This window comes from Sciurus carolinensis, chromosome 1 (genome assembly GCF_902686445.1).
Source record: "Sciurus carolinensis chromosome 1, mSciCar1.2, whole genome shotgun sequence".
Lineage (NCBI taxonomy): Eukaryota > Metazoa > Chordata > Mammalia > Rodentia > Sciuridae > Sciurus > Sciurus carolinensis.
The window spans coordinates 82437630-82464049 of record NC_062213.1 but is presented as its reverse complement, the minus strand read 5'-3'; the positions used below and the strand labels follow the sequence as shown (position 1 = coordinate 82464049).

Here is a 26420-nt window from a genome sequence, read left to right as displayed (position 1 = left end):
ATGGATCCTTTAAGAGAAAAAGTCTAGTGGAAGGTCCTTAGGTCACTGGGGGAATCACCCTGGGAAGAGAACACTGGTCTCTCAGAGTAAATTCTTATAAGCCCATAGTTGAGTGAATTATCCAGAAAGCCTGAGTCTCCCTCTGACTTCCTGTCTGAGATGGCTCCCTCCTGCCACATGCTTGTCTGCCATTGCGTTCACCATGATGGGATGCAGTCAAAGGCTTCTCACCAGAACTAAGCGGGGACCAGCATCATGACCTGAGCCTCCAAAACTATGAGTTAAATAACCCTGTTTTTTTTTTTTTTTAATTTAGTCTCCCTCTGGCATTTAGTTATGACAACAACAAGATTACTAATTGTCTGCCTCACATGGTACAAGACAACAACCCTGAGAGATATGTGTTCAGACAAGGAAAAAATATCTTTGGTGCATACATCTGTTTACTGAGTAACTACCCGAGACAAATTTACTATGAATCAAATGACAGTGACTCTTTAGACCCCTGATCGCAGGATCCCTCCAAGGCCCTAAAAAGAGCATGTAATACATTCATTCACACAGTCATGTGTTTCTAAATGATGTGTGCATCAAAGTTTCAGGTCCTCCCCTGACTTTGAAGACTCTGCCCCAGATGCTGAGCAAAGGACTATCAACAAACAGTCCTCCTACAACTGTACAAATTCTATAAAATCACCCTGGTCAGTCATACTAGAGATCATCATATATAAGAATCAAAAGCTCCCAGAAACCACTCCGGATGCAGGAGCGCATGCAAGAGATTTTATTAAGAGAAGAGGCAGAGTGCCTGCCCACAGGGTGAGAGAGAGAGAGAGAGAAAGAGAGAGAGAGAGAGAGAGAGAGAGAGAGAGAGAGAGAGAGAGAGAGAGAGAAAATGGTGGTGGAGCTATTCTTAAGTTGTCAAATTTCCCAGGCTAATGATATCGGACCAATGACTGACAAGAATATTCATAGGCTGACAAGTGGACCAATCAATGGCTGGCTAGGATGTTTGCAGACTGACAATCTGGATTGTAAAATGGTTTGGGTGGGGAGGGGGGTAGAATACTGACTGCAGCTGATGCTAATAGGAATAGTATGTACTTCATCTAAGCTGCCCCATCCCCCTAAATCCTGGTTTATGACAGTAGAGTATAACTCAATAATCTGTGGAATCTCCATATCCAGGCCTACAGTGTGAACAGAAAAGCCATTGTATAAGGAAATAAAACAAAATAGATATATTATAAACTAAATACATCCAAAAGAGGAAATTAAAATTCTAAAACTAAAGAAATGAACAAAATTTTTAAAGTATATATCTAATTTTTTAAAAAAATGAAAAATCGTGGAAAAGAAGGTACTGAAGGATTAAAAGGGTTAATATAATCTGGTTTCAAAAAGAAGAGACAAGTCCACAGAGTAACTGAAAAGAAATGAATGGTAGAAGACATCACAATGAGGAAAGAAGTATTGGAAAACAGGCAGCAAATGGCTGTTGTTCTGTCTTACTTTCTTTCATCTCCTCTCTCTATTCATTTTAGCAGAGAAAAAAAAGATCTTTGCAAAACCTAAAAAAATCTATTACTTCCTAATGAGACCCACACTTAACTTCAATTTACTTTCAGGGCAGTTAACCTGCCACCCTTTAATCCACTGCATAATGCCACCAGGTAATGGAACTGTCACAAGACAATTCCACAGCTACCCACTGCTCCTTTTTTGGTTTTCTAAGAGAAGATTATTGAAGATTGTAGCTAATTTATGGCTACCTGTGCCTCTCTTGCTACAGGTGCTGACACTAATGGATCTCAGCTCCACTTGGTGGAGAAATAAATGTGTTCTATAGATTGGCAATAAACAGGGCTACTGTCAGGGAAATCTGTTTCAGTAAGACCACCTACGGCTCAGAGAAAAAAGGGAGAGACTGACAGGGAGAATTTGATTATTGGAGTCATTCTTGTATGATTTGTGATCAAGATGGCAAAGTTGCGGTTTTTTCTCTTTCCACACATCAGTGCGAGACACCATTGGCAGTTCTGCTACCATGCGTGTGTGATTCTGAATGGTACCACACAGTGACCCAGAAGACAACTGTCCCCAGAGACCTTCCCAACCAGAAAGCAGAGCTGCCTGTATCTTCACATGACTGCCCCAGACAATGATGTGAGAGAATCTCTACTACCTGGAAACTTGAATCTGTACTAAAAAATTGATTAGTAAACCATTTATACATTAATAAAGATACTCAAATACTAATATAGGACTAACAGGATTACTTTCCCTACAAAACTATGATGAAGAGATTTTCTATTTTCTCCTCAAAGAAGGAAAACAAGGACTTGATCGCATCATTTTGTCACACTTCATTCTTAGAAATTTTGATGGATATTCCTACCATATGCGCTCCATGGTGATCTTTACACATCTGTCAAATATGAGCTCTTACATATTGGGTCTAATACTCATTATTAATTAGCAATTAGACATGAGCAGTAGGTGAGAAGTTTCTGAAAGTACTTGGTACACAACAAATTGGTTAATCAAGTCCTGCCTCAGTGGCTACTGTAAGGTCTATGAGACAGTTATTTCAGGACCTTGCCTGGTCTCAGCCCTATAAACTATTCTTCTTATAAGAAAAACAAGATAGATAAAATCAGGTGATAAGAACCAATGGGCAAATATATAATTGCTTAAAAGGGTCTAATTGCTAAGACATATTAAGCAAGACCCTACACAAACAACACAGCCCAGAGATTCCCAGACCAAGGAAAGTGGAATGATTAAGATGAGCCCACCAACCATAAAGTCTATAAAATTAGTTCCAATTAGGACCTGCCAGCCAGGCCAGGATGACCAAGAGTTCCTCTTAGGTTGTTAGCTAATATAGTCTGTCCATTTAGAGCTGAGAGGTGACACGTGGATAGGTCCTTCTAACCATCTCCCTCCAACCCCACGGACAAAAATGAGCTATTACTCTCCTCTTTGAGAAGACCCACTCTCTACCTTGAAGGTGCTTCCCCACCTTCTTTCTCTTCTAATCAACTTTGCTATACTTTTACTAAGTTTTGTGTCTTGCTTGAAATCCTCTCAGGCAAAGACACAAGTGCCAAGAACATAATGCAATATTCCAATATGTTATTATCTCAGATATGATCCTAACTCTGTTATCAATATGTGGATGCTAAAAAAAAAAAAAAAAGTGAATCTGTATATAGGAGAGTGATTACTAGAGACTGAGAAGGGGCAGAGGAGGTAGGATAAAGGGAACTTGGATAACAATAACCAAACAGAGGAAGAAAAAGTCCCAGTGTTCCACAGCACAGTGAAGTGACTAAAGTTCATAAAACCTATTATTCATTTTATGAAGAAGTAGAAAAGAGGAACCCAAAGTCTGCAAGCATTAAGGAAATGGAAATTCTAATTACCCAATTTGATCAATATATATTATAAAGATGCTGAAATATCATATTGTTGCTCATAAATATGTAAAATTATTGCATTTGTTTAAAATAGTAAAGTGTGTACAATGAATCTCAATGCAGTGTGTAAAAATAAAAAAATTAATTAATTTAAAAAATAGTAAATGTCAAAACAGAATTTGGGTCAATAAAAAGCTGATAACACATATTGGTCTACTGTTGCCTGCAGTGATTATCTGGGGCTGCTCTTGGCCACCAAGATTCTCTGAAATACAAAACAATAAGCAGGAAGCCAGCTAAAAATTCTGATTTTAGTTTTTCAACTAGAATGGGTTTCAAATCAGTTCCATGTTTGTATTATTATTACAATCTCAACTAAATTATACTTTTAAAGATTTTGGTAGTTGTTATATAAGTTTATTTCCTGTTTAGAGATATAAAAATACACATCATTTATATATTTTAAAGTCCTAATCTGAGGCCACAGGAATTAAAATACTTCAAAAATCAAATAAAACAAAAAACTTAAGAAATTCATTCATTAATACTTCAACCAATTTAAAGCAAATATATATTAGCAACCAGGCATTACTAGACATGCATGAGAGAAAGTTAAAAAAGATGTGCTATTTATTCCCTGAATGCTCAGTTTATTTGGGAGGTTAAGCATGTAAAGAGACAAAAGTTCTATATTTTCATCCAAATCAGTACAAAATGCTACAAGAGGGAAAATTAACCTAGGTTTGGAAGACAGAATAGATATTTGCCAAGTAGGAAAAGGAGAGAAACAATTTTCAGGCATTTTTTGCATTTGCAAATGCATAAAAGATTCTCAGAAAAAGGGTGTGATGGCAAAACCAGACCTGGTGTTGAAATGAAATTACAAAAACGTTATGGTAAGAGTCCAATGCCCAAGGAAGGGGTCAATTCCCCTTCCCTCTCTTAGGCTTTCTCCAGGAAGCCTAATTAACCATGGGTCCCTACCTTTTGCACTGTCAGTAACTGCCCTAAGAGTCTGACTACTCCCTCCTGAAATGTAATAGATGTATGTGAAAAGGACCATTTCTTCTTATCTGTTCTGTGAGCATGCTTTGTTAGAGACCTTGCACAGGCTTTCAGCTGCATAGATTAGGAATTTTTTTTTTTTTTTTGAAAGAGGAAAAAGCCCCTATTATAGAATGGGTCCAAGATGATATTAAATGACCTATAAAATTAAGAGAAACTGTAGATCAGGGTTTAGAATTTTGGAGTGCTAATCTCCTCTGGGTCCGCTGGCATAAGATAAAGCTTGGTTTCTCCTACCTTTCTTGTCATTCCCCACAACAAGGGAAACTCAGCACCCTTAAAGCTAAGGAGGTCTGAGTTTGGGTTTGAAAGAACAAGAAATATGACTGAACATTCCTATTAGAACCAGAGTCCAAAGGGATTTGTTCCTAAGCACAAGATTTTTCATAATCTAACTAGAAAGAAAAAATCCTATGAATGTTTTTAAGTAGAGAAGTGACATATCTCATTTTTGCTTTGCAATAAATCTGATTCTGTAAGGAAGAAGGGAGCCATTGCAGAACACAGAGAAAGCTGCTGCAAACTTCCAGGTGTAAGTAGGAAGAAACCTAAAATACAGGTTGAATTACGGTAGAAGCTTTCATTTAAACAATGCCTCAGGTGCTAAGATCATAGGGAAAAAAACCCACGTAATTGAATCACTTAATTGAGGCTGAATGTTAGATTGTTTCTTGCTATGGTGTAACTGGAAGACTAATCCTCCCACAGTAAGCAACAATAAAAAATGACAAAAATAAATGAGCACTAGTTTTCAAACACTGGACAGGATGAAGCAAGATGGAGGAACCTGGGTAAAGGAAACCTATGACAGTGGCCCAGGTTTCTACCCGAAGGAATTAACCCAACACTGCAAGGTGCTTCTGCATAAGGAGACCCTTATTGGAATTCAAGGCACCTGAGTTGCTGAGAACAGGAGACAGGGCCTGCAGTGGGCAGGGACAGACATCTAACTGGTGAGCCTCCTTATCCTTGGGAAGAGCTGGCCTGGTAGGCACCAGAGCAGAAGGGATTAACTAAGACTCCTAGAGATCAACTGCTTTAGAGCAAGGAATCACAACTGGAAGACTCCTTAAACACCTTAGAGTCAGTCAGAGAACAACACACCAAATTTTGGGGTAAGTTCTATCTTTACAAGGATAAAATCTACTCAAACTATTAGCCACTCAACTAGTACTATCAGGTACAATCTCCTAAACTTGCAGGGAAAAAAAGTTGCGACCTCTTTAAATGACTGCAAGATTGCCTCTAAAGTTGGTTTATCATTATTATTATTATTAGTTATACCTACCAGCAGGATTAATTTTGACATACTCATAAATGCATCTAACATGGTTTGCTCTATTTCAGTCCCAAGTACTTCCTCTTCCCCTTCTCTCCTCGCTCCCACTGGTCTTCCTTCTACTTATTTATTTTTAATTGGTGTATTATAGTTATATATAAATTGGAATGCATTCTGGCATATTCATACATGCACATAGCCATAACATAATTTCAACTTTGTTCCCCAGTTCTGCCCCTTTCCCTCCCCTCCTCCTTCCCACTCGGTCCCCCACTTCTACTCTACTGATCTCCCTTCTATTTTCAGGAGAAAAGGGAATCACAGAAAAATAAAGTTGCTTTTGGTTTCAAACAAAGCGAAATTCACAAGGTGACCTAAAGGTGAACTCGTGAACTCAGGGCAGCTAAACTTGCAGAGTCATCCTGCTCTACCCTTTTAAGTGACCTAGAAGTGAATTTTGTTCATTCTAATACTGAACTGTCTACTCAAAGGTGTTCCTCCACCCATTTTTAGAACATGTGATGATGTTGAGGCATGATGTCAGACTAAGCGTACTCAAGAATGTATCTGCCTCTACATGTGATGGTGAGTCTGTTCTGTATGAATATACTTTAATTTCCTCAGTAAAAGCACTTTGTTTCCTGGGGAGGCACTGTTTTAGAAGATTGCCAGTATGTTCCTTATTTGCTGAAAGTAATAAACCTCTCCTAACTCTTACCTCCTAGTTGTATTTATCGCTTTGATTCATCAAGGGAAGAACCCATTGCATTTGGTTAGGTAACAGAGCCTAAAATCAAACCCTTCCAAAGTCTGCATGGGAGTCAGAGTTCTGAGGTTGGGCCACATCATGTCAGCAGAGTTCAGGGATCACCTTAAACATTCAGCATTTCCACCCAAAGGAAGTATAAAGTCTATTCCAATGCAAGGTGGAGTCACAGTAATTGATAACATGTTTAGAAATTACCAGAAAGACAAAGAAACAGCAAGGAAAAAAAGGATCTACACTTAAGAAAATTAAGTGGTCAATAGTAATAGTAATCGACCCTGACATGATGGCTGTGAAGTTGAATTTATCAGAAAAGAACATTAAAGCAGCTATTATAAATGCATTTCAAAGAACTAAAGAATATACATTCTTATTCAACTAACATTTAAGCAAATTTTAAAAGAGAATCAGGTGCCATAAAAATGTAAATTCTAGAACTACTTGTACAATAACCAAAATGAAAATTTCACTTGATATATGTAAGAGAAGATTGAAGATGACAGAAGAAAGAGTCCGTGAACTTGAAAAAAAAAAAAAAAAGATCAATAGGAGCTTTTCAGCCTGAAGAACAGACAGGAGAAAAGATGAAGCAAAAATAAATTCTTCTACATTGACAGAGGAAGTGAATACTATCACAACCACTTTAGGTAACAATCTGGCAGTTTCTTATCAAGTTTAACATAGAGTTACCAACTGACCTACAAATTATACTGCTGTTTTTGTGCAAAAGAAATGGAAACATAGATCCTCAAAAAGACTTGCATATGAGCATTGATGGCAGAGTTACTTAGAAATATATAAAAACTGGCAACAGCCTAAATGGCCTCCTCAGGTAAATAAATTAACAAATATTTGTCTATTCCTACAAAAAATAGTACTCATAATCAACAAAAAAGTGACAGAAATCCTAAGTATGGTTGGTGAGGTGGTAAGAATTACTGCAAATGCAATAGTGGTCCAGTTTACGTTTGAATACAGTCCTTGCTACTCTGCCACTGCAACTTATTTTTTTAAACGTATGCTTTCCTCTCTCTTCCTCTTCCCCTGTTTCTTCCTTATTCTAGGCAGAGTTATCTGTCCTTGAGTACACACCCACCACAGGATTGAAGTATTCAGATTTTGGAATGGTACCAGAAGATCTAAGAAATAACTATCTCCCAAATAACAAGCTATTTACAGAGAACATGTGGAATTTAGACTTTGAATCACCTCTTTAAAAGCCCCCTGCACTCCCTGATGAGTAGAATCCAGTCTCTGGGACAGGAATACTTTGTGTTTCTTCTTTGCTAGAAAAGCAATAAAACTTTTCCTTTTTATCAAAACCATGCCCTCATTATTGGTTTGGCATCAGGGACAAGGATTGAGCTTTCAGTAACACAAAGACCATGGAGAAAGTTTCTGAAGTCATCAGATTATCCATTTAAAATGGGAGCATTGTATTGCATGTTACTTTTTTCACAAAACATTGGTTAAAATTGTAATTTTAGTTCAGTCAGATTTTGGAGCTCTAAAGACCAAGTGCCATGAAGTTGCAATCCGAAGTGTACTTTTTGTCCAAAACAGATTTTAAAACCGAAATCAAGCATTTATTTTGTTCAACATTATCTCATCTGTAAAGCATTTGTTATGATTTCATACTACATATAACCATTGATATCTGTGTTATTAGGTCCAAGGTTTAGCATCTATGCAGTGATTTTAAATTCTTACCATAAGCTGCTTTCCCACTCTAGAGGGGTACTTACAGAGAAAACAAGAGTTAAAATGTAACCTCCCTTTCCCACCTCTCATTAACCACCCCCTTGGAACATCCCATTACTTGTCCCATCAGCCCGTCGTAAGTTTCGTAAGTTCTTATGCAAGCAACTCATACGCAAGCCATCCAAACCTCCCTATAAAATACCCCAGAGCTAAGTTCTTTCTGCCGCTCTCGCTTTTCCCGAGTGATGGACTTTGTCAGACCCTGACTGGCAAATAAAACTTTCTGCACAGGGATCTCCTCGCCTGGTTTCTGCATTGCTCGTTTGCATCATGTTTTCCTTTCAGGGTTGAGAATCAGGATCTGGGTCCCAATCCCCCAGTGTTGAAGATCGAATACCTAAGAAACACTGAGGCAGGTACAAATAGTTCTGATTAAAGGATAGAACACAGAGAGAAAGAGGAGAGAGAGAGACTCCTCCTCCGAAGAGAAGGGGGTCTAAAGCTGGTGACTGAGGGAGTGGAGGTGTCCTGCCCCTTTTATCCTTTCTGCTCATGCCCCTTCCTCATCTTATCTTGCCCACACAATCAGTGACCAAAAGTCTGGAGAGAGCTGCCCAGAAAGGGAGCTGCCCAAGGGGTACTCATTAACAACTCCTTGTTGGGAGGAACAATTTCCTGGAAGCAGGTGACCTTGGCCACAGGTTGCAGTGGGGTGGGGAGTATTCTGGAGGTATCATTTTATTTCCTTTGAATCAGCCCCCATCTTCCTGACCCAATCATTCATTATCTACACTAATTGTCCGTTTGCCCCAGCCTCACCATGAACAACTGAGTTATAGTGTCTTCATCTCTGTATTCAATTTTTATGACATATTGGTGACATCATAGCATAGCACCCAACTAGTTTCAAAGGCACCATTGGGGTGAGGAAAGAGAAGAATCTCAAAGTTAAGAATATACATATGAGGTAATGGGGAATAAAACTGACCAAACTATGTTATATGCATTTACAAATATGACAAAATGAACCCCACTACTATGTATAATTATAATACACCAATAAAAATTAGTTTAAAAAATACATGTATAAAGATATCAAAGAATATACATCTTGTGTTTTAATAGGTATATCTTTATTCATAAGGTATATAAAACTTTATTATACATACTAAATATAAAACTTACCACTATAAAAATCCATCTTTAATGTTAAATTAAATGCCATGCTTTAAAGTGTAGAAGCAATTATTTGTATTCTGTTCTGCTAAATGAAGAGAACAGGGGGCCTTATAAGAACTGAACTTTAAAGATAACTGACAACCTAATTTTTCATTGATCCTGTCACTTCCTTGCTCAGTCATATATATCTTCCAAGTTGCAGAGCTAAAGAGTTAACTGAATGAATTTTGATTGAGGTGTGTAAGTGTGCGTGTGTGTACGTGTGTGTGTTCTCATGTGTGTGTGTTTTTTTTATTTTTTTTAACTGGGGTTAAAGAAATGCAATAATCAAACACATATGTGGTTCTCTGTTATAACTTTTCACTTCTCTGTATACAAAGTTATGTCATAATTAAGTAAGGTCAATAAATATATGATGAAAAATTAAATTGGTATGAATAAGTATAAAAACTGTTTTCATCTAAGAAAACTTTATCTAGTTAGGGTTTGGAACTGAGAATAGTTGTCAAATCAAGGGCTTTAGGGGACTAAAATGAGATTTTCATAGCCTGGTCACACTTCCCCTAATGAAATATCTATCATCCAGTGAGCTGCCGATTTGGACTAGGCCCTGGGATGAGCTCTGGGGATTTAAAAATAAATTTGTTAAGTTGTCTGCAACCAAGGAGAACACACTCTTGGAACTCTGTCACTCAATTAGTATGTTCTCTAGAAAGGCAGAAATAGGGAAGAATGACGATGACCAAGAGTGGAAAGGCTCTCAAAATGGCATTTACATTTAATTAATTATGATCTGGTATAATTGTATATGTTATGGCTTTGATCTGGAATGTTCTCCAAAAGTTCATATGTTGAAAGCATGGCCTTCAAGGCAGCAAGGTTCTTTTAAGCAATGATTGGCTTGTGAGGGTACTGACCTCATTAAAGGATTAATCCATTGGTAAGTTAATGGACTGCTAAGTTAATGGATCTACTGAAGTAGATCACTGGGGCATGCCCTAGAAGAGTGTATCTTCTCTCCAGCCCCTTCCTCCCTCCCTAACTCTCCTCCTCTGTTTCTCCTCCTCCCTTCCTCCTTCTCAGATCCCATAAGCAAAACAACTTTCCTCCACTACAACTTTCAATCATGATGTGTCTGCCTTGAAGTCAGCTGATCATAAACTGAATCCTCTAAAACCATGAACCAAAATAAATTTTTCTTCCTCTAGGTTCTTCTCAGGTATTTTTGTCACAGTGGTGAAAAACTGGTAACATAATATAATGTGATATACTTACAAAATAATAAGAAATATTTGAAAAAATATGATAATAAAAATCATTGCACTAGCTATAACATGAAGTATGTGGACTTGGAGCTGTGAGAGAAACATCTCCAAAACCCATGTGTCTAAAATCAGGAATGAAAAAAAACAACAGAAGACCTTAACAGAAAGATACAGAGACAAGAGAGGCAGAAAGATGGGTCTTTGTGAAGCCCAACTCTCTTTACTTAGTTCGGTATCCTTCTGTAACTTAGAGAGCAAAATCATTCCCACCAAAAAAGACAGAGAACAATGATGGTTCCTTGCCTGGGAACAATGTTAATTTCAAATATGGGACCTGTTTTTTTGGATAAGGGAGCACCTATTTGGTGGTATGTGGTGTGGTCCCCATCTCAGGCCACTTCCTACACCTGAGATGTCAGGGGATGGAGGGGTGTTAGATCTACATAGTATTAAATTAATGGAAGAACAGTGTCCATGGTGACTTCCAAGTACTTTCAAGTCCTTTGAAAATATAAACAGAATGGTTGGTGTGTTTGTCTATGTTATATTTTTTAAATTGTATTTACTTATTCTTCATTTTGGTAAAAGAAGTTTCACAACTTTTGTCAGATTTGTAGAATTCAGGTCTTAAATGAAATGGTTGAGAATCACCATTTGGCACAATTAACATTGGACACAATCAACATTTGACAGCAACAAACGTTGTATCTTTGCATACCAAATATTCAGTAAAGGTGAAGTGACGATATTGATGAAAGTGGTCCCTGAAGACAAGTATGAATATGAAAGTTGGGAAACCCTTAGGAGGAGAATAGAGTCAGGAATCCCATGGAAAGAATGGCCACACCCACAAGGGAGGGTCACAGGAAGACAGAGGTAAGTGACTTAAATTGTGAATAAGCAAACCTTGCAGAGTTTAACCTTCGGGAAACCTTAGGTGGAAAGAGGGAAGAAACTAAGATTTTTTTATTTCTTCATCTGATTGTTTTTGTTTTTAATGATATAATAAAATAAAGCAGTTATAAGATCAGTACATGTGCTAAATACAAACTATTGATCTGGTGAATTGTGGACCATTCTTTTTAAAAATGAAGCAGTTACACATTCTTGTGATAACAGATGACAGATAAACTTGTGTTTACTCAAAACTGAAAGTAACCCATTCTCAAAAACATCACACATTACTTTCAAAAGAGGATTTGAAAGGAGCTTTAAACACGGGCCTCTCTCTTTGAAAATTTATGTTCACCACTCAGTGGATAATTAATCTTCACATTCTGCTCATTATATGCTTTGGAAAAAATAAAAAGAAACAGTAAGATTCTTGAGAGCAAGAATAATCCTATAAAAAGATAATAATTCCTTTTCACACAGTTCCTTAATAAAATGAACTCTTTAAAAAATAAAACACTTCTAACAAAAAAAAAAAAAAAAAAGCAATTCCTTGAGCTTTCAGTACTGAAGGAGCTAACAGGCTTTAACAGGCTTGCACATTTCACAGAACGCTGTGGGATCTTTGGACCCAGGAAAGGTGAACTGAAGAGAGTAAAATTAAGGGGGTCCCCACACTGTTCTCACCTGCCTCTTCTACAATGATTCCTCTGTTGTCATCTTCTTTAGAGATCACAGTTCCATCACTTCCTTAATAAGTCTCAAGATCTTTGAGGTGGGATGAGTCACATACTAATTCTAGGATTTGTCTCCTTGGTACAAATCCCACAACTTTCTCTCTCCTGGCTTATCCCACAGGCTCTGGGCCTGCACTCTACCCTATGCTTCTTACATCTCAAATCATCTCTGTCATCATCCTGACAGCCAGCAGGCTTTCTCAGACAACTGCCACTTCCCTTGAGGGAAGTTTCTGCTCTGCTGTGGTCAGAATGAGTTCTCAGTCCACATCCCATTCATATGTTGAAACTTAATCCCAGTGTGATGGTATTTTGAAGTGAGCCCTTTAGTAGGTGATCACTGGGATCAAGGTATTGTCAGAGTCTCCACTTAGTGTTTTCCCCTTTCGCCTTTCCATCCCTTCTGCCCCACAGGGTGCAGTATTCAAGGTATATCTTGTAAGCAGAAAACTCTTACTAGAAACCAAAAATGCCAAAACATTGGTCTTGGATTCCCAGCCTCCAATGCCACAAAAGAAAAATAAATGCCTGATTTTTTTCCCCCCTTTCTTTTCATTTTGAGACAAAGTCTCACCCAGGCTGGTCTTAAACTTGAACTCTTTCAGCCTCAGACTCCCAAGCTGTTGAGATTACAGGCCTGTGCCACCATACCCAGTTTAAATGTCTGCATTTTATAAATTACCCAGTTGCATATATTTTTGTTATAGCAGCAAAAAAGGACTAAGACTCATGCCATCCTCTTGAAGAAAACCTTTCCGAGGTCGGCAAGTCCCCTGCTCTGTGCCATGGGCTCTTTCAGGTGAATGCCCAGGACCCAGCCAGCCTCACTGAAGGGAACTGAAAGAAGAAGATCACAAACCCATCCCCAAGTGACTTTCCTGTGATGAGGTTCTGCTCCTGTCAGACCCAGTTGGTCATTTGAGAAAAAGGTTAGAACAGACTTCCATGTGTTGCTCTGACTTTAAAACTACCGAAAAGATCACCAATGTGAAGGTCCTGATAGAAGGTGGCAAGAAAAAATAATTTTACTTCCGGGTGACAAACTTACAGAAGCCTTTGAAACTAAGTGAAGTAAAGGGAAACCTAGCTGTGTAGACCTGATGACACTTTAAGGTCAAGGGAAGTATTCCTGGAACATACAAAAATTATTAATTGAGGATTACAATCTATTATTGAAAGAGCATCTTTTTAAGTATCACTTTAATCCATCATTTTACAAGTAATTACTTAAAGAACCTTAGACTGCTTCAGTTTAGAAGAACCTCGGATTTTTTTTAGTGAAACATACTCAGTTTAGGGAGGAAGAAACAAGAAAATCCACTTAATTCATCCAATATCATGCAAATCAATTTGAACAGAAAGAGCCCAGGTTACTGGACATATTGAGAAATGTTATTGATATGACTTATTACTCTATCAGGTTTCTCTGAAAGTTGTAGTATCATATATAACCCTTCAACTTATGCTAAATATTTTTAATTATCACAAAATTCTATAGTGCACTACCTATGTCCAGCTATTTTAAATAACATATTCCATGAAAATTCTCATTGACCAGTGTTGTTCCTTCCTAGGACACAGATGACTAAGGACGGACTCCTCTCAAAGCAGCAGCCTCCACCTGTTGATCTGTCAGTTCATAGTTCATGAAGTTTGCATACTTGCTTATCACAACTGTATATTTAATTATGTCATTCAATTAAATGATATGTAAAATGGTGAACTATCTATTAAAAAAGTAAATTATTTATAAAAAAAGACAAAGAGTATTTAATTCTGTGAAAACTACGTTCAATGTTTTGAATTCAATGTTTTAGAAAGATTCAGCAGAAGGAAAGTCAAAAATTGCTGCAAATAAAATGCTCATTGCATAACTGTCATGCACTGGTTAATTATGTAAACATATAAAAGGAATTAATCTTCACACCATTGCCTATGTGGCAAATTCTTTTTCCCCATCAGAATAACCTTGTAATCCTAAAAGATTCAGCATGGGCATAGTTATGCCAAAATAGGTTCGAATTCTACACAGCAAATCTGTGTGCACAGTACCAACAATGAAGTAAGGAAACACATTTTTTGTCTTGCATATACAAGCTACATGTGCTCTCAGATATGTGTAGTTAAAAAAGCTAAGACATGTTAGCCAATTTTTATCCATCAATTCTGATTATACAGAATATAAAGTTTTTAATGCCACATATCAGTATTTATTTTGCCAATTCACTAATGTTCTACCTACTTCCAAAACGGAGCAAAGTAATTTAAAAGCAAACTCTTAAAAGCACTTTTGTAAATTAACATGAAAGGTAAAAAGTAACAGGAGAGGGAGATCCAAGATGGCGGACTAGAGGGAGGCTGCCTTCCTTGTCGCTCCGTAACTCTGGTTTCAAGCAGAGGATATCTGTTTCTTGGTAAGGCAGTTTTTGCTGCTTATCGATCCCCTGCTGTTTATCCCATTTGCCTGCTGTGATCACCTGCAGTCTACCAGCATATCAATGTGTTTTTTGAGTGCAGATTGCTCACTGTCAGGCACTTATCATCCGCCATTTGCCTGCCTCTCGCCTGTCCATCGCCTGCCTTATACCTATCCATCACCCACCACACGAGGTTCACCTCCCAATCGTCTGACAATAGTCAGCAAACTGATCGCCGACTGCCAGTGGAGCACCAGCTGCCTGCTGTTGCCTGGAAGATCACTGTTACAGTACCTGCAGGTTTGATTACACATGGCTGCCACCATTTTGAGACAACAGTCAGGCCCCATGGGACCCCTGGCCAGGCTGACTGAGCCCCATCTCCAGGATCCCTCAGCCCGACCAATCACTCCCTGCCTCTGGGGCCCTCACATCGACTGACTGCTCCCAGCCGCCAGGACCTCCAGACCAACTGACTGTGCCCTATCACCGAGACCCCAGACCAACTGATTGCAACCGGTCTCCAGGATCCCATACCACACCAAACACACCAGACCTCCAGGACCCCTGCCTGACCAACCACATCCCGCCTCCAGGACCTCCTGCTGACCACGGCCACACCCTGAGCTGCAGCTCCCCACTTGCCAACACATTTGGAAGCCAGAATGGCCATGTAAGATAATCCTGGAAGCCATAACTCCAATCTTTAGGTGGGGCAAAACCCATCCTGAGATGCCTGCTGGAGGCTTGAAGCTCATTGTCAGGTACCTCTCATGCATCAGGCTACTGAACTCTGGGAGGTTTCATTACTATATGACTGTTATACTGTAAATTTTCTTTTTTCTCCTTATTGAAAGAATTTAAGTTTTTATTTCTTTACTTTTCTTGCTCTCTTTTCCTTTTGTTTACATGTTCCCTCAGAGTCTCTTTCTCCCCTTTTTGCATGCTAACATCCAATTTCTTTTCATTGCATTCTCACCCTTTCTATTATCTAGAACTTCTGTATATTCTTTTCTTATCCCATTAACAACCACATTCTACATCCCTCTGCATCTTCTTGGTCCTCCATTAGAAACTGCAGACCTTACTGCAAATCTGTTTGTTTTACTGAAGATAATATTTGAACTCATTCGGTTTATTGTGACAATTTGTATTGCCCACATAGGGGATATTTGGTCTAGGATTGCATAGTATCTGAATTGGGCACTGCTAATATTGATCTCCCCATAAAGAAAGGGTTTTGGAAACCTATAGGGCCACAATAAGCCTATAGGGGGAAATCTGCAATACCCCAGATCTGCACTGCTAGAGGGGAAGATACATGAACAACATGAAAAAACAAGGGAAGAAAATGATCCAAACAAATCTAGATTCTATATTCATAGAATCCAATGACAGTATGTTAGAAGAAATGTCAGAAAAGGACTTCAGATTATACATGATTAAGATGATTCATGAAGCAAAGGATGAGATAAGAGACCAAATGCAGGCAAAGAATGATAATACCAATAAGTTGAAAGAGCACCTGCAAAAAGCAAAAGATCATTTCAACAAAGAGATAGAGACCTCAAAAAAAAAAAAAATGGAAATCCTTGAAATGAAGACAATAAACCAAATAAAAACTCAATGGAAAGCATAACCAAAAGACTAGACCACTTGGAAGACAGAACCTCAGACAATGAACACAAAATATTTAATCTTGAAGATAATGTTGCCCAAACAGAGAAGATGGTAAGAAATCATGAACAGAATCTCCAAGAACTATGGGACATCATGAAAAGACCAAATTTAAGAATTATTGGGATTGAGGGAGGCACAGAGATAGAAACCAAAGGAATGAACAACCTATTCAATGAAATAATATCAGAAAATTTCCCAAAACTGAAGAATGAAATGGAAAATCAAATACAAGAGGCTTACAGAACACCAAATGCACAGAATCACAACAGATCCACACCAAGGCACATTATAATGAAAATGCCTAACATTCAAACTAAAGATAGGATTTTGAAGGCCACAAGAGAAAAACATCAGATTGCATATAGGGGGAGACCAATACGGATAGCAGCCGACTTCTCCACCCAGACCCTAAAAGCTAGAAGGGCCTGGAACAACATTTTTCAAACTCTGAAAGAACATGGTTGCCAACCAAGAATCCTATACCCAGCAAAACTAACCTTCAGATTTGAAGATGAAATAAAATCCTTCCATGATAAATAAAAGTTAAAAGAATTTACAAATAGAAAACCTGCGCTATAGAATGTTCTCAACAAAATATTCCATGAGGAGGGAATAAAAAACAACAATAGAGGTCAGCAAAGGGAGGAACTACCTTAGAGAAAAGCCACTCAAAGGAGAAACCAAGCCAACTTAAAAATCAAAAATAAGCCAAATGACTGGGAATACAAATCATATCTCAACAATAATCCTGAACGTTAATAGCCTAAACTCATCAATCAAAAGACATAGACTGGCAGAATGGATTAAAAAGAAAGACCCAACAATATGCTGCCTGCAAGAGACTCATCTCATAGAAAAAGACATCCACAGACTAAAGGTGAAAGGATGAGAAAAAACCTACCACGCACATGGACTCAGTAAAAAAGTGGGGGTTTCCATCCTTATATCAGATAAAGTGGACTTCAAGCCAAAGTTAGTCAGAAGGGATAAAGAAGGACATTTCATAGTGCTTAAGGGAAGCATAAATCAGGAAGACATAACAATAGTAAATATTTATGCTCCAAACAATGGTGCATCCCTGTACATCAAACAAATCCTTCTCAATTTCAGGAATCACATAGACCACAAGAAAATAATTCTGTGTGACTTTAACACATTGCTGTCACCACTAGATAGATCTTCCAAACAAAAACCAACCAAAGAAACCATAGAACTCAATAACACAATCAATAACTTAGACTTAATAGACATAGATAGAATATTCCATCCATCAACGAGTGGATTCACTTTCTTCTCAGCAACACATGGAACCTTCTCAAAAATAGAACATATGTTATGCCACAAAGCAGCCCTTAGGAAATGCAAAAAAATAGAGATACTGCCTTGTGTCCTATCAGATCATAATGGACTAAGAATAGAAATCAATTACAAAAACAGAAATTACTCCAAGACCTCGAGACTAAATAATATGCTATTGAATGAAACATGGATAACAGAAAACATCAGGGAGGAGATAAAAAATTCTTAGAGTCAATGAGAATGACCATACAACATATCAAAATCTCTGGGACACTATGAAAGCGGTACTAAGAGGAAAATTCATTGCATGGAGCACATTCCAGAAAAGAATGAAAAGTCAACAACTAAATGACCTAACATTACATCTCAAAGCCCTAGAAAAAGAAGAACAGAATAACAGTAAAAGTAGTAGAAGACAAGAAATAATTAAAATCAGAGCTGAAATCAATGAAATTGAAACAAAAGAAACTACTAAAAAAATTGACAAAACACAAAGTTCGTTCTTTGAGAAAGTGAACAAAATAGACAAACCCTTAGCCACACTAACAAAGAAAAGGAGAAAGAAAACTGAAATTACTAAAATTCGTGATGAAAAAGGAAATATCACGACAGACACCACTGAGAAACAGAACACAATGAGAAGCTACTTTAAAAATCTGTATTGCAACAAAACAGAAACTACCAAAGACATTGACAAATTTCTAGAGACATATGCTCCTCCGAAACTGAACGAGGAGGACATACACAATTTAAACAGATCAATATCAAGCAATTAAATAGAAGAAGCATTAAAAATCCACCATCCAAGAAAAGCCCAGGACCAGACGGATTCTTAGCCGAGTTCTACAAGACCTTCAAAGAAGAACTCATTCCAATACTTCTCAAAGTATTCCAGGAAATAGAAAAGGAGGGTACCCTACCGAACTCATTCTATGAAGCTAATATCACCCTCATAACCACACTAGGCAAAGACACATCAAGGAAAGAAAATTTTAGACGAATGTCCTTGATTAATATAGATGCAAAGATCCTTAACAAAATATTGGCAAACCGTATCCAAAAACATATTAAGAAAACTGTGCATCACGATCAAGTGAGGTTCATCCCTGGAATGCAAGGATGGTTTAACATCCGTAATCAATAAACATAATCCATTATGTCAATAGACTTAAGGATAAGAATCATATGGTTATTTCAATTGATGTAGAAAAAGCATTCGACAAAATACAACACCTCTTCATGCTCAAAACACTAGAAAAATTGGGGATAAAGGAACATACATGAACATTGTAAACACTACTTATGCTAAGTCCATGGCCAACATCATTCTTAATGGAAACCATTAAACTGAAACCTTTCTCTTGAAAAATGGGAGCAAGACAGGGATGACCTCTTTCACCACTTCTATTCAACATTGTCCTAGAAACTCTAGCCAGAGCAATTAGGCAGACCAAAGAAATTAAAGGGATATGAATAGGAAAAGAGGAACTTAAGTTGTCACTATTTGCTGATGACATGATTCTATATTTAGAGGATCAAAAAAACTCCTCCAGAAAACTTCTAGACCTGATCAATGAATTCAGCAAAATAGCAGGCTATAAAATCAACACGCATAAATCTAAAGCATTTTTATGCACAAGCGACAAAACAGCTGAAAGGGAAATGAGGAAAACAACTCCATTTGCAATAGCCTCAAAAAAAATAAAATACTTGGGAATCAATCTAACCAAAGAGGTAAAAGATCTCTACAATGAAAACTAAAAAACATTGAAGAAAGAAATTGAGGAAGACCTTAGAAGATGGAAAGATCTCCCATGTTCTTGGATAGGCAGAATTAATATTGTCAAAATGGTCATACTACCAAAAGTGCTATACAGATTCAATGCAATTTCAACTAAAATCCCAATGATGTACCTCACAGAAATAGAGCAAGTAATCATGAAATTCATCTGGAAGAATAAGAAACCCAGAATAGCTAAAGCAATCCTTAGCAGGAAGAATGAAACAGGGGGTATCGCAATACCAGAACTTAACTATACTCCAAAGCAATAGTAACAAAAATGGCATGGTATTGGTACCAAAATAGACAGGTAGATCAATGGTACAGAATAGAGGACATGGACACAAACCCAAATAAATACAATTTTCTCATACTAGACAAAGGGGCCAAAAATATGCAATGGAGAAAAGATAGCCTCTTCCACAAATGGTGCTGGGAAAACTGGAAATCCATATGCAGCAGAATGAAACTAAACCCCTATCTCTCACCCTGCACAAAAATCAACTCACAATGGATCAAGGACCTTGAAATCAGACCAGAGACCCTGCATCTTATAGAAGAAAAAGTAGGTCCGAATCTTCAACTTGCTGGCTTAGGATCAGACTTCCTTAGCAGGACTCCCATAGCACAAGAAATAAAAGCAAGAATCAATAACTGGGATAGATTCAAACTAAATAGCTTTCTCTCAGCAAAGGAAACTATCAGCAATGCAAAGAGAGAGCCTACAGAGTGGGAGAATATCTTTGCCATTCATACTTCAGATAGAGCACTAATTTCCAGAATATATAAAGAACCCAAAAAGTCTACATGAAGAATACAAATAACCCAATCAACAAATGGGCTAAGAATATGAACAGACACTTCACAGAAGAAGATCTACAAGCAGTCAACAAACATGAAAAAATCTTCACCATCTTTAGTAATAAGGGAAATGCAAATCAAAACTACACTAAGATTCCATCTCACCCCAATTAGAATGGGGATTATCAAGAATACAAGCAACAATAGGTGTTGGAGAGGATGTGGGGAAAAAGGTACATTCCTACATTGCTGGTGGGGTTGCAAATTAGTGCAGCCACTCTGGAAAGCAGTGTGGAGATTCCTTAGAAAACTTGGAATGAACCCACCATTTGACCCAGCTATCCTACTCCTCGTCCTATACCCAAAGGACTTAAAATAAGCATACTACAGAGATACAGCCACATCAATGTTCATAGCTGCTCAATTCACAATAGCCAGACCTTCAACTGATGAATGGATAAAGAAATTGTGGTATATATATACAATGGAATATTACTCAGTTATAAGAATAATAAAATGATGGCATTTGCAAGCAAATGGATGAAATTGGAGAATATCATGCTAAGTGAGATAAGCCAATCTCAAAAATCCAAAGGGCGAATGATCTCACTGATAAATGGATGATGACACATAATGGGGGATGGGAGGGGGGCAAGAATGGAGGAAGGAGGGACTGTATAGTGGTAAAAGAGGGTTGAGAGTGGTGGGGGGGAAGGAAAAATAGCAGAATGAATCAAACATCATTACCCTATGTAAATTTATTACACAAATATTATGCTGTTACTCCATGTACAAACAGAAACAACATGTATCCCATTTGTTTACAATAAAAATAAATTTAAAAAAAAGAAAAAAAAATGTAACAGGAGAGAGTAAAGAAATGCTATGTAAATTAGGATATTGAAAGCTAGACCCTCTTTACCAGCTTAGTCAGCTCCTGAGAAGTTACAATCCAGACTGGAAAATCAGGTTGTAAAAACAAAGCCAATGTAATTATTTTGTCCTCACTTACAGTAAAGTGAGTCTAAGGTGGATATTTTACAAATATGCTATGAATCGAAGGGTGTTATTGTTTAGATGTGAGGTGTCCCCCAAAAAACTCATGTATGAGACAATGCAAGAAAGTTTAGAGGTGAAATATTGGGTTATGAGAGTTTTAACCTAATTAGTGCATTAATCCTCTGATAGGGATTAACTGGGTGTTAACCGTAGGCAGGTAGGGCATGGCTAAAAGAGGCAGGATCAGTGGTGATGTTCTTTGGGGTTTATACTTTCTCTATGGTATGGGGAGTCTCTCCCTGCTTCCTGTTAACATGACTTGAGCTGCTTTCCTCCACCACACCCTTCTGCCATGATGCCTTGCCTCACCTGGAGCCCAGAGCAATAAACAAGAGTTGACCATTTATGGACTAAGATCTCAGAAACTATGATCCTCCAAATAAACTTTTCCTCCTCTCATTGTTTTTGTTGGGTCTTTTTGGTCACAGGGTTGAAAAGGCTGACTAAAACAAAGGGGAAAGGCAGGGGCCAAGGGTAACCTATGGGAAGGCAGAATTGCTACACCTCCTGACCTCGAGAAACCCATCCACACTGGTCAGTGTTGCCTTCCTTCTGATGGCACAGAATTCACGTTTCATACATTGCCCAAGGCAAGGATAATGTCTAGTCACTTCTGTTCAAACGGGTCTCAGTGTCAAGATCCCACAGTCCAAAAACAGCAAAAAGAAAAGGAACAGTACTAGGCATGGTGGCACAAAAATTTTATCCCAGCTATTCCAAGGTTGAAGCAGGAGATCATGAGTTGGAGGCCAACCTTGGCAATTTGGTCAAACCCTGTCTCAAAAAAAGAATGTGGGGTGAGTAGGGGAAGGGGCTAGGGATGTAGTTCAGTGGTAGAGTACCACTGAGTTTAATCCACAGACCTGAGAGAAAACAAAATATATCCAATGGGCAGGGGATGTAGCTCAGTGGCAGAGAGCCCCTAGATTTAATCCCCAGGAAACAAAACAAAACAACCTATCTCATATAGCAGAGGGCATGTCAACTATGCACCAGACTCTGGTTTCCATCCCCACTATGGAAATAACAAAACCAGTTCCCTTTTCCTTCCCATTCTTTTCTCCAGCTACTCAACACCACACTTTCCAATCCTGAGTTCTGCTCCTGGATATTGCCCACTCTTCCCACTTCATCTACCATATTAGGCTCAAAAAATTCCAAGACCAGATCAAATGGCATCTTTTATGAGTAGCTTGCTGTGAACCTTCCACATACCTTCCATTTATCAGCTTTATGTTCCCATAGCATTTATTTCCCACCTCTATCAAGCCCTTTCACACTGATCACAGCAGGCAGCATCCCCAGCATGCTGTCAGGTTCTCCTCTGCAAGGAAGTTGCTGCCTTCATCTCAGGACCCAGCACCAAACACAGGGCTGGATCTCATCTGATGTGCACTGCAATAATGATCCTGACAGCTGACATGATAATGTTAGAATAAAATGTCTACGGCTATCTTTTATTGATTGCTGTGATGAATCTGGGCTAGGTATTTGCAGTATTTTATGTAATTTAATACTTAAGTATGAGAAGGAGCTACTGTTTCTTCATAGCTCCACAGAACTGTTTAAATGCTTTCCACTAGCCCTCAATACTAACAACTAGTAGAACAAATTTAAACCAGGTCTCTGTGAATCCAAAATCAATGTCCTTTCTAATTAGAAACTTGCAAAGTCAACATGAATGATGCTCTGATGTGTTTTAAATATGTGACACATTTTCACAGTTTGATATTCCATGTATGTACAGACAAGCTCTAGTAACATTGAAGTATCTAAATCTTTAATCATGCAAAAATGTTCTAATATTGACAATTGGCTACATAACATAATTTTCAAAATCTCTGAAAGATTTCATGCTAATATATCCTAACCAACTAGTAAATATTAGTCTCTATTTGGCTTTCTATCAACAAAGCTTCTTGATGAAACATTTATTTATTTACAGTATTTTAAGGGACAAAAAGATGGTATGCTGGAGGAACAGTTAAAGCTATTTTCTGGAAATGTTTAACACTTGGAACTTCAAAGAAAATTTGAATCATGTATAGAAAAACATAATACACTTTACTGGAAGACATAAAGGATGCGGTAAAAAGGACCCAACTTGTATCATACTGATAAACTTAGAATGATTTGATTTCAACAAAAAAATAATTAGCTTTCATTTTTTCTACTTTGCTTTGCCTATGAAGGTCTATGTGATGGGCCAATTTACATCCAATTTTATGGCCTTTCGTCAACCAAATTGTCTTGCTTGGATTACCACAGAACATGAATAAACTAGACATGCCCACCTCCCTTCTCCTAATTAAGATGCACTCTCTAGTTAACGAGAGGCAGCAATATTTGCATTTGCAAAGGCAGTGGGTATATGAGAAAACAAAAAAGAGGATCTCAGCCTCTGGAGAATCCTTCCTTTAATATTAAATTTCTTTAATGGCTTTGCAATGGTGTCCCCAGGAAACCAAATTCCACTGGCACAAATACCCTTCAACTCTTCTACCTCTCTCAAGAACTTTTAAAATCCAGACAACATTTGTGTACTTACTTTTTCAGTTTTTGTATTATCTCTGAATCTTTAATTTCGTTCTGAAGATCCTCAAAGTTCTCAACAGAAGTCAAATTACAGAAAACTCTGTAGTCAACATATGGTGGGATGCCATGGTCCCGGCCCCTTTGAATGTTGGTGGCAGCCAAATCCAGGGCCACAGAATGGGCAGTGGAGAACAACTTCTCTGTTAGTTCAAGGTTGAGAAGCTGGGAGGGCACCCGCAATTTAGTGGCCACGCCAAATAGCCCCCGAAGGAGTGGATCTATCCCACCCTCCTGGATTATCCTGGATGGTGAAAAGAAAGCTTTGTGGAGTGGGAGGTGGCCTCCAGGAATTTCACCAAAGGTATCATTCAATCGATAAAGAATAGGATTGATTAATGTGTGGCCAAATCTAAAGGCTGCAGTGGCAAAAGCGTTAATGATCCCAGCATTTACATTGGGATCATACCCCTGGTACTCCTTCAGCATCTTCATGCCAGGGTCCCCAAGAATCTTGGGCAGCCAGTGGCTGTAAGTGATGTGCTGCAGTTCTGCACCCACAATCTTTCTGGCTTCCTGATAAAGGGTGTCTCCATCCCAGTGGGGGTTCAGGGCAGATAGCACTGAGGCCACCCTGTTGTGTTCCCGGAACCACAGGGTGTGCATTGCCGTCAGAGCCAGCTGCTCATTAGCCCTGTGGTCCCCCGCCAGGAAACAGGGGCTGCTGTGGCTCTCTTGTTCACCTCTAGTGCATTCGGTGGGCGGGCCTGCAGAAAAGGGCAGTAAGTGCTTCCCAGAAGAGGACCAAAGCAAGCCGGTTCTCAGCAGTCCCCCAGGTGCAGAAAGATCTCTGAGAACCTGGGATTCCCGCTCTGAGCTCCCGTAAACACTGGAAGCATCAATATAGGCTGTGAGCTGGTTGATCTGCTCTCGAGCATAGACTGAATTCATCATCAGAGAGGTCGTGCCGCTGCCACACACGGGGCTGGAGCGCGTAAAGAACATGCAGGGTGCTTGGGCGCCCCTGGGATCCTCTTGCGGAATGGCAATAGGGAAGCAAGGGGGGTCATTAGTGCAGGCAGAGCTGCAAGGCTGCCCATCTGAAAAGCGAGCGGTGCTCAGTGCAGGCACCGTATGATCCAAGTCGTGGTCCAAAAACTGTCCCCACTGCATAAGCATGTGTGTGTACCTGTGGTCTGGAGTGACCGCTGCTGTGCCAGCCAACATGGTGGAAACCAGTCTTGGCAGAGGGAGCGGAGAGCGACCCGCCCCATTGTGGCGGCCGGCCCCGCGGGGCGAATTGAAGCCATTCTCATAGGCAGGCTGCAGGACGCGCACCAAGGCTGTAAGGGACGCTCCCCACATTGGTTTCTGCAGGTTGTTGCATGTTCCGTCGTGGGTCCGGTACTTCTGATGAAAGCACATGTCAGAGCAGTTAGGCAGATGTCTGTGGGCTGTGCAACCAGACAGATTGGCGATGAGACCAAGGTACCGTGGAGAAACCAAATCATTGTAGCGGAATTCTGAAACCCAAGCAGTGACCGCAATGAGAGCAGACCAGGAAAAGGGAACAGAGAACTTGGAACTAAGAGCAGTTTGAACCCCGCATCCAGGTGTGTAGAAACCTTTCTTATAACAAGGGTCAGGTCACAACTACACTGTAATACAGAGGATTGGGAAATAAATACATAACAGTCAAATATAATTCAAAAAAAATAGTAAAATTACTTCAGGTAATGTCTATCTTATGAACAATGGCTAATTGTTAGAATCAACAAAATGAATCTCTGTAAATATTTATTGTTTCTAATTTTCTAGCTACAAATTTGCACTGTTATTCCTAAAATTATTTCTTCTTTTAGTAGAGATAATTGAGTAGAGAACTCTAAGTTGGCCAAAACAACTGTGGGCCTGACCTTTATCTGCTGCTGAGAAAACAGAATTGGTTTTTTTGAAGACAGGGACAGAGCTAATTTAAAACTGGTGTGACTCAAACTTAAGTAATCATAAATTTAACTAAAGCTCTAACATGAAAATTTTGCTGGACTTGTCAGTTAGGGAAGCTTTGAAAACCCAAGACATAATGAAAAACTAAGGACAGTCAATTGTACTTTGCTGTAATTGCTCAGAGGAGCTAGGGGTTGAAGCATGCACACAAATGGACCTTGTGCCCCATGTGTCATTTTATTTTCTGAAAGAGAGTAGAGAAAGGGTAGTCCTGTGCAAGTTGCTGCTATACTCAGAGCACAAATAGTGTGCAGCAAGTATCATGTTATTCATTTCATTTTAAAGAGAAACACTTACAAAATCTGAAAGCATTTTGTACCACCTCATTTGACATTTATAAAGTAGGTGTCCAGTTTTGTAAAGAAATACAAGAGAACTTAAAAATAGCAAAACAAAGGGAGGGATATCAACGTTACAGATGAGGGAAGGGATTTCAGATCAATTCACTGAATGCTTTGGGTGATTACAATGGTAAGCAAAAGAATGGTTCCCAGAACTAAAGTATTTCTCTATAGAAAATGTAACATCTTTTGGATTTAA

The 26420-nt window shown here is 38.7% G+C and overlaps 1 protein-coding gene across 5 annotated transcripts in view; it reads right to left on the bottom strand.

Moving 5' to 3' along the window:
- Pxdnl (peroxidasin like) overlaps positions 1-26420 on the bottom strand; it is a 516396-nt gene that overhangs the window by 81721 nt on the left and 408255 nt on the right. For all 5 annotated transcript variants that reach the window (XM_047523743.1, XM_047523761.1, XM_047523772.1 and 2 more), the window contains one exon: positions 23890-25396. In XM_047523743.1, coding sequence (XP_047379699.1) covers positions 23890-25396 — 1507 coding nt within the window. The remainder of the gene's footprint in view (positions 1-23889; positions 25397-26420) is intronic.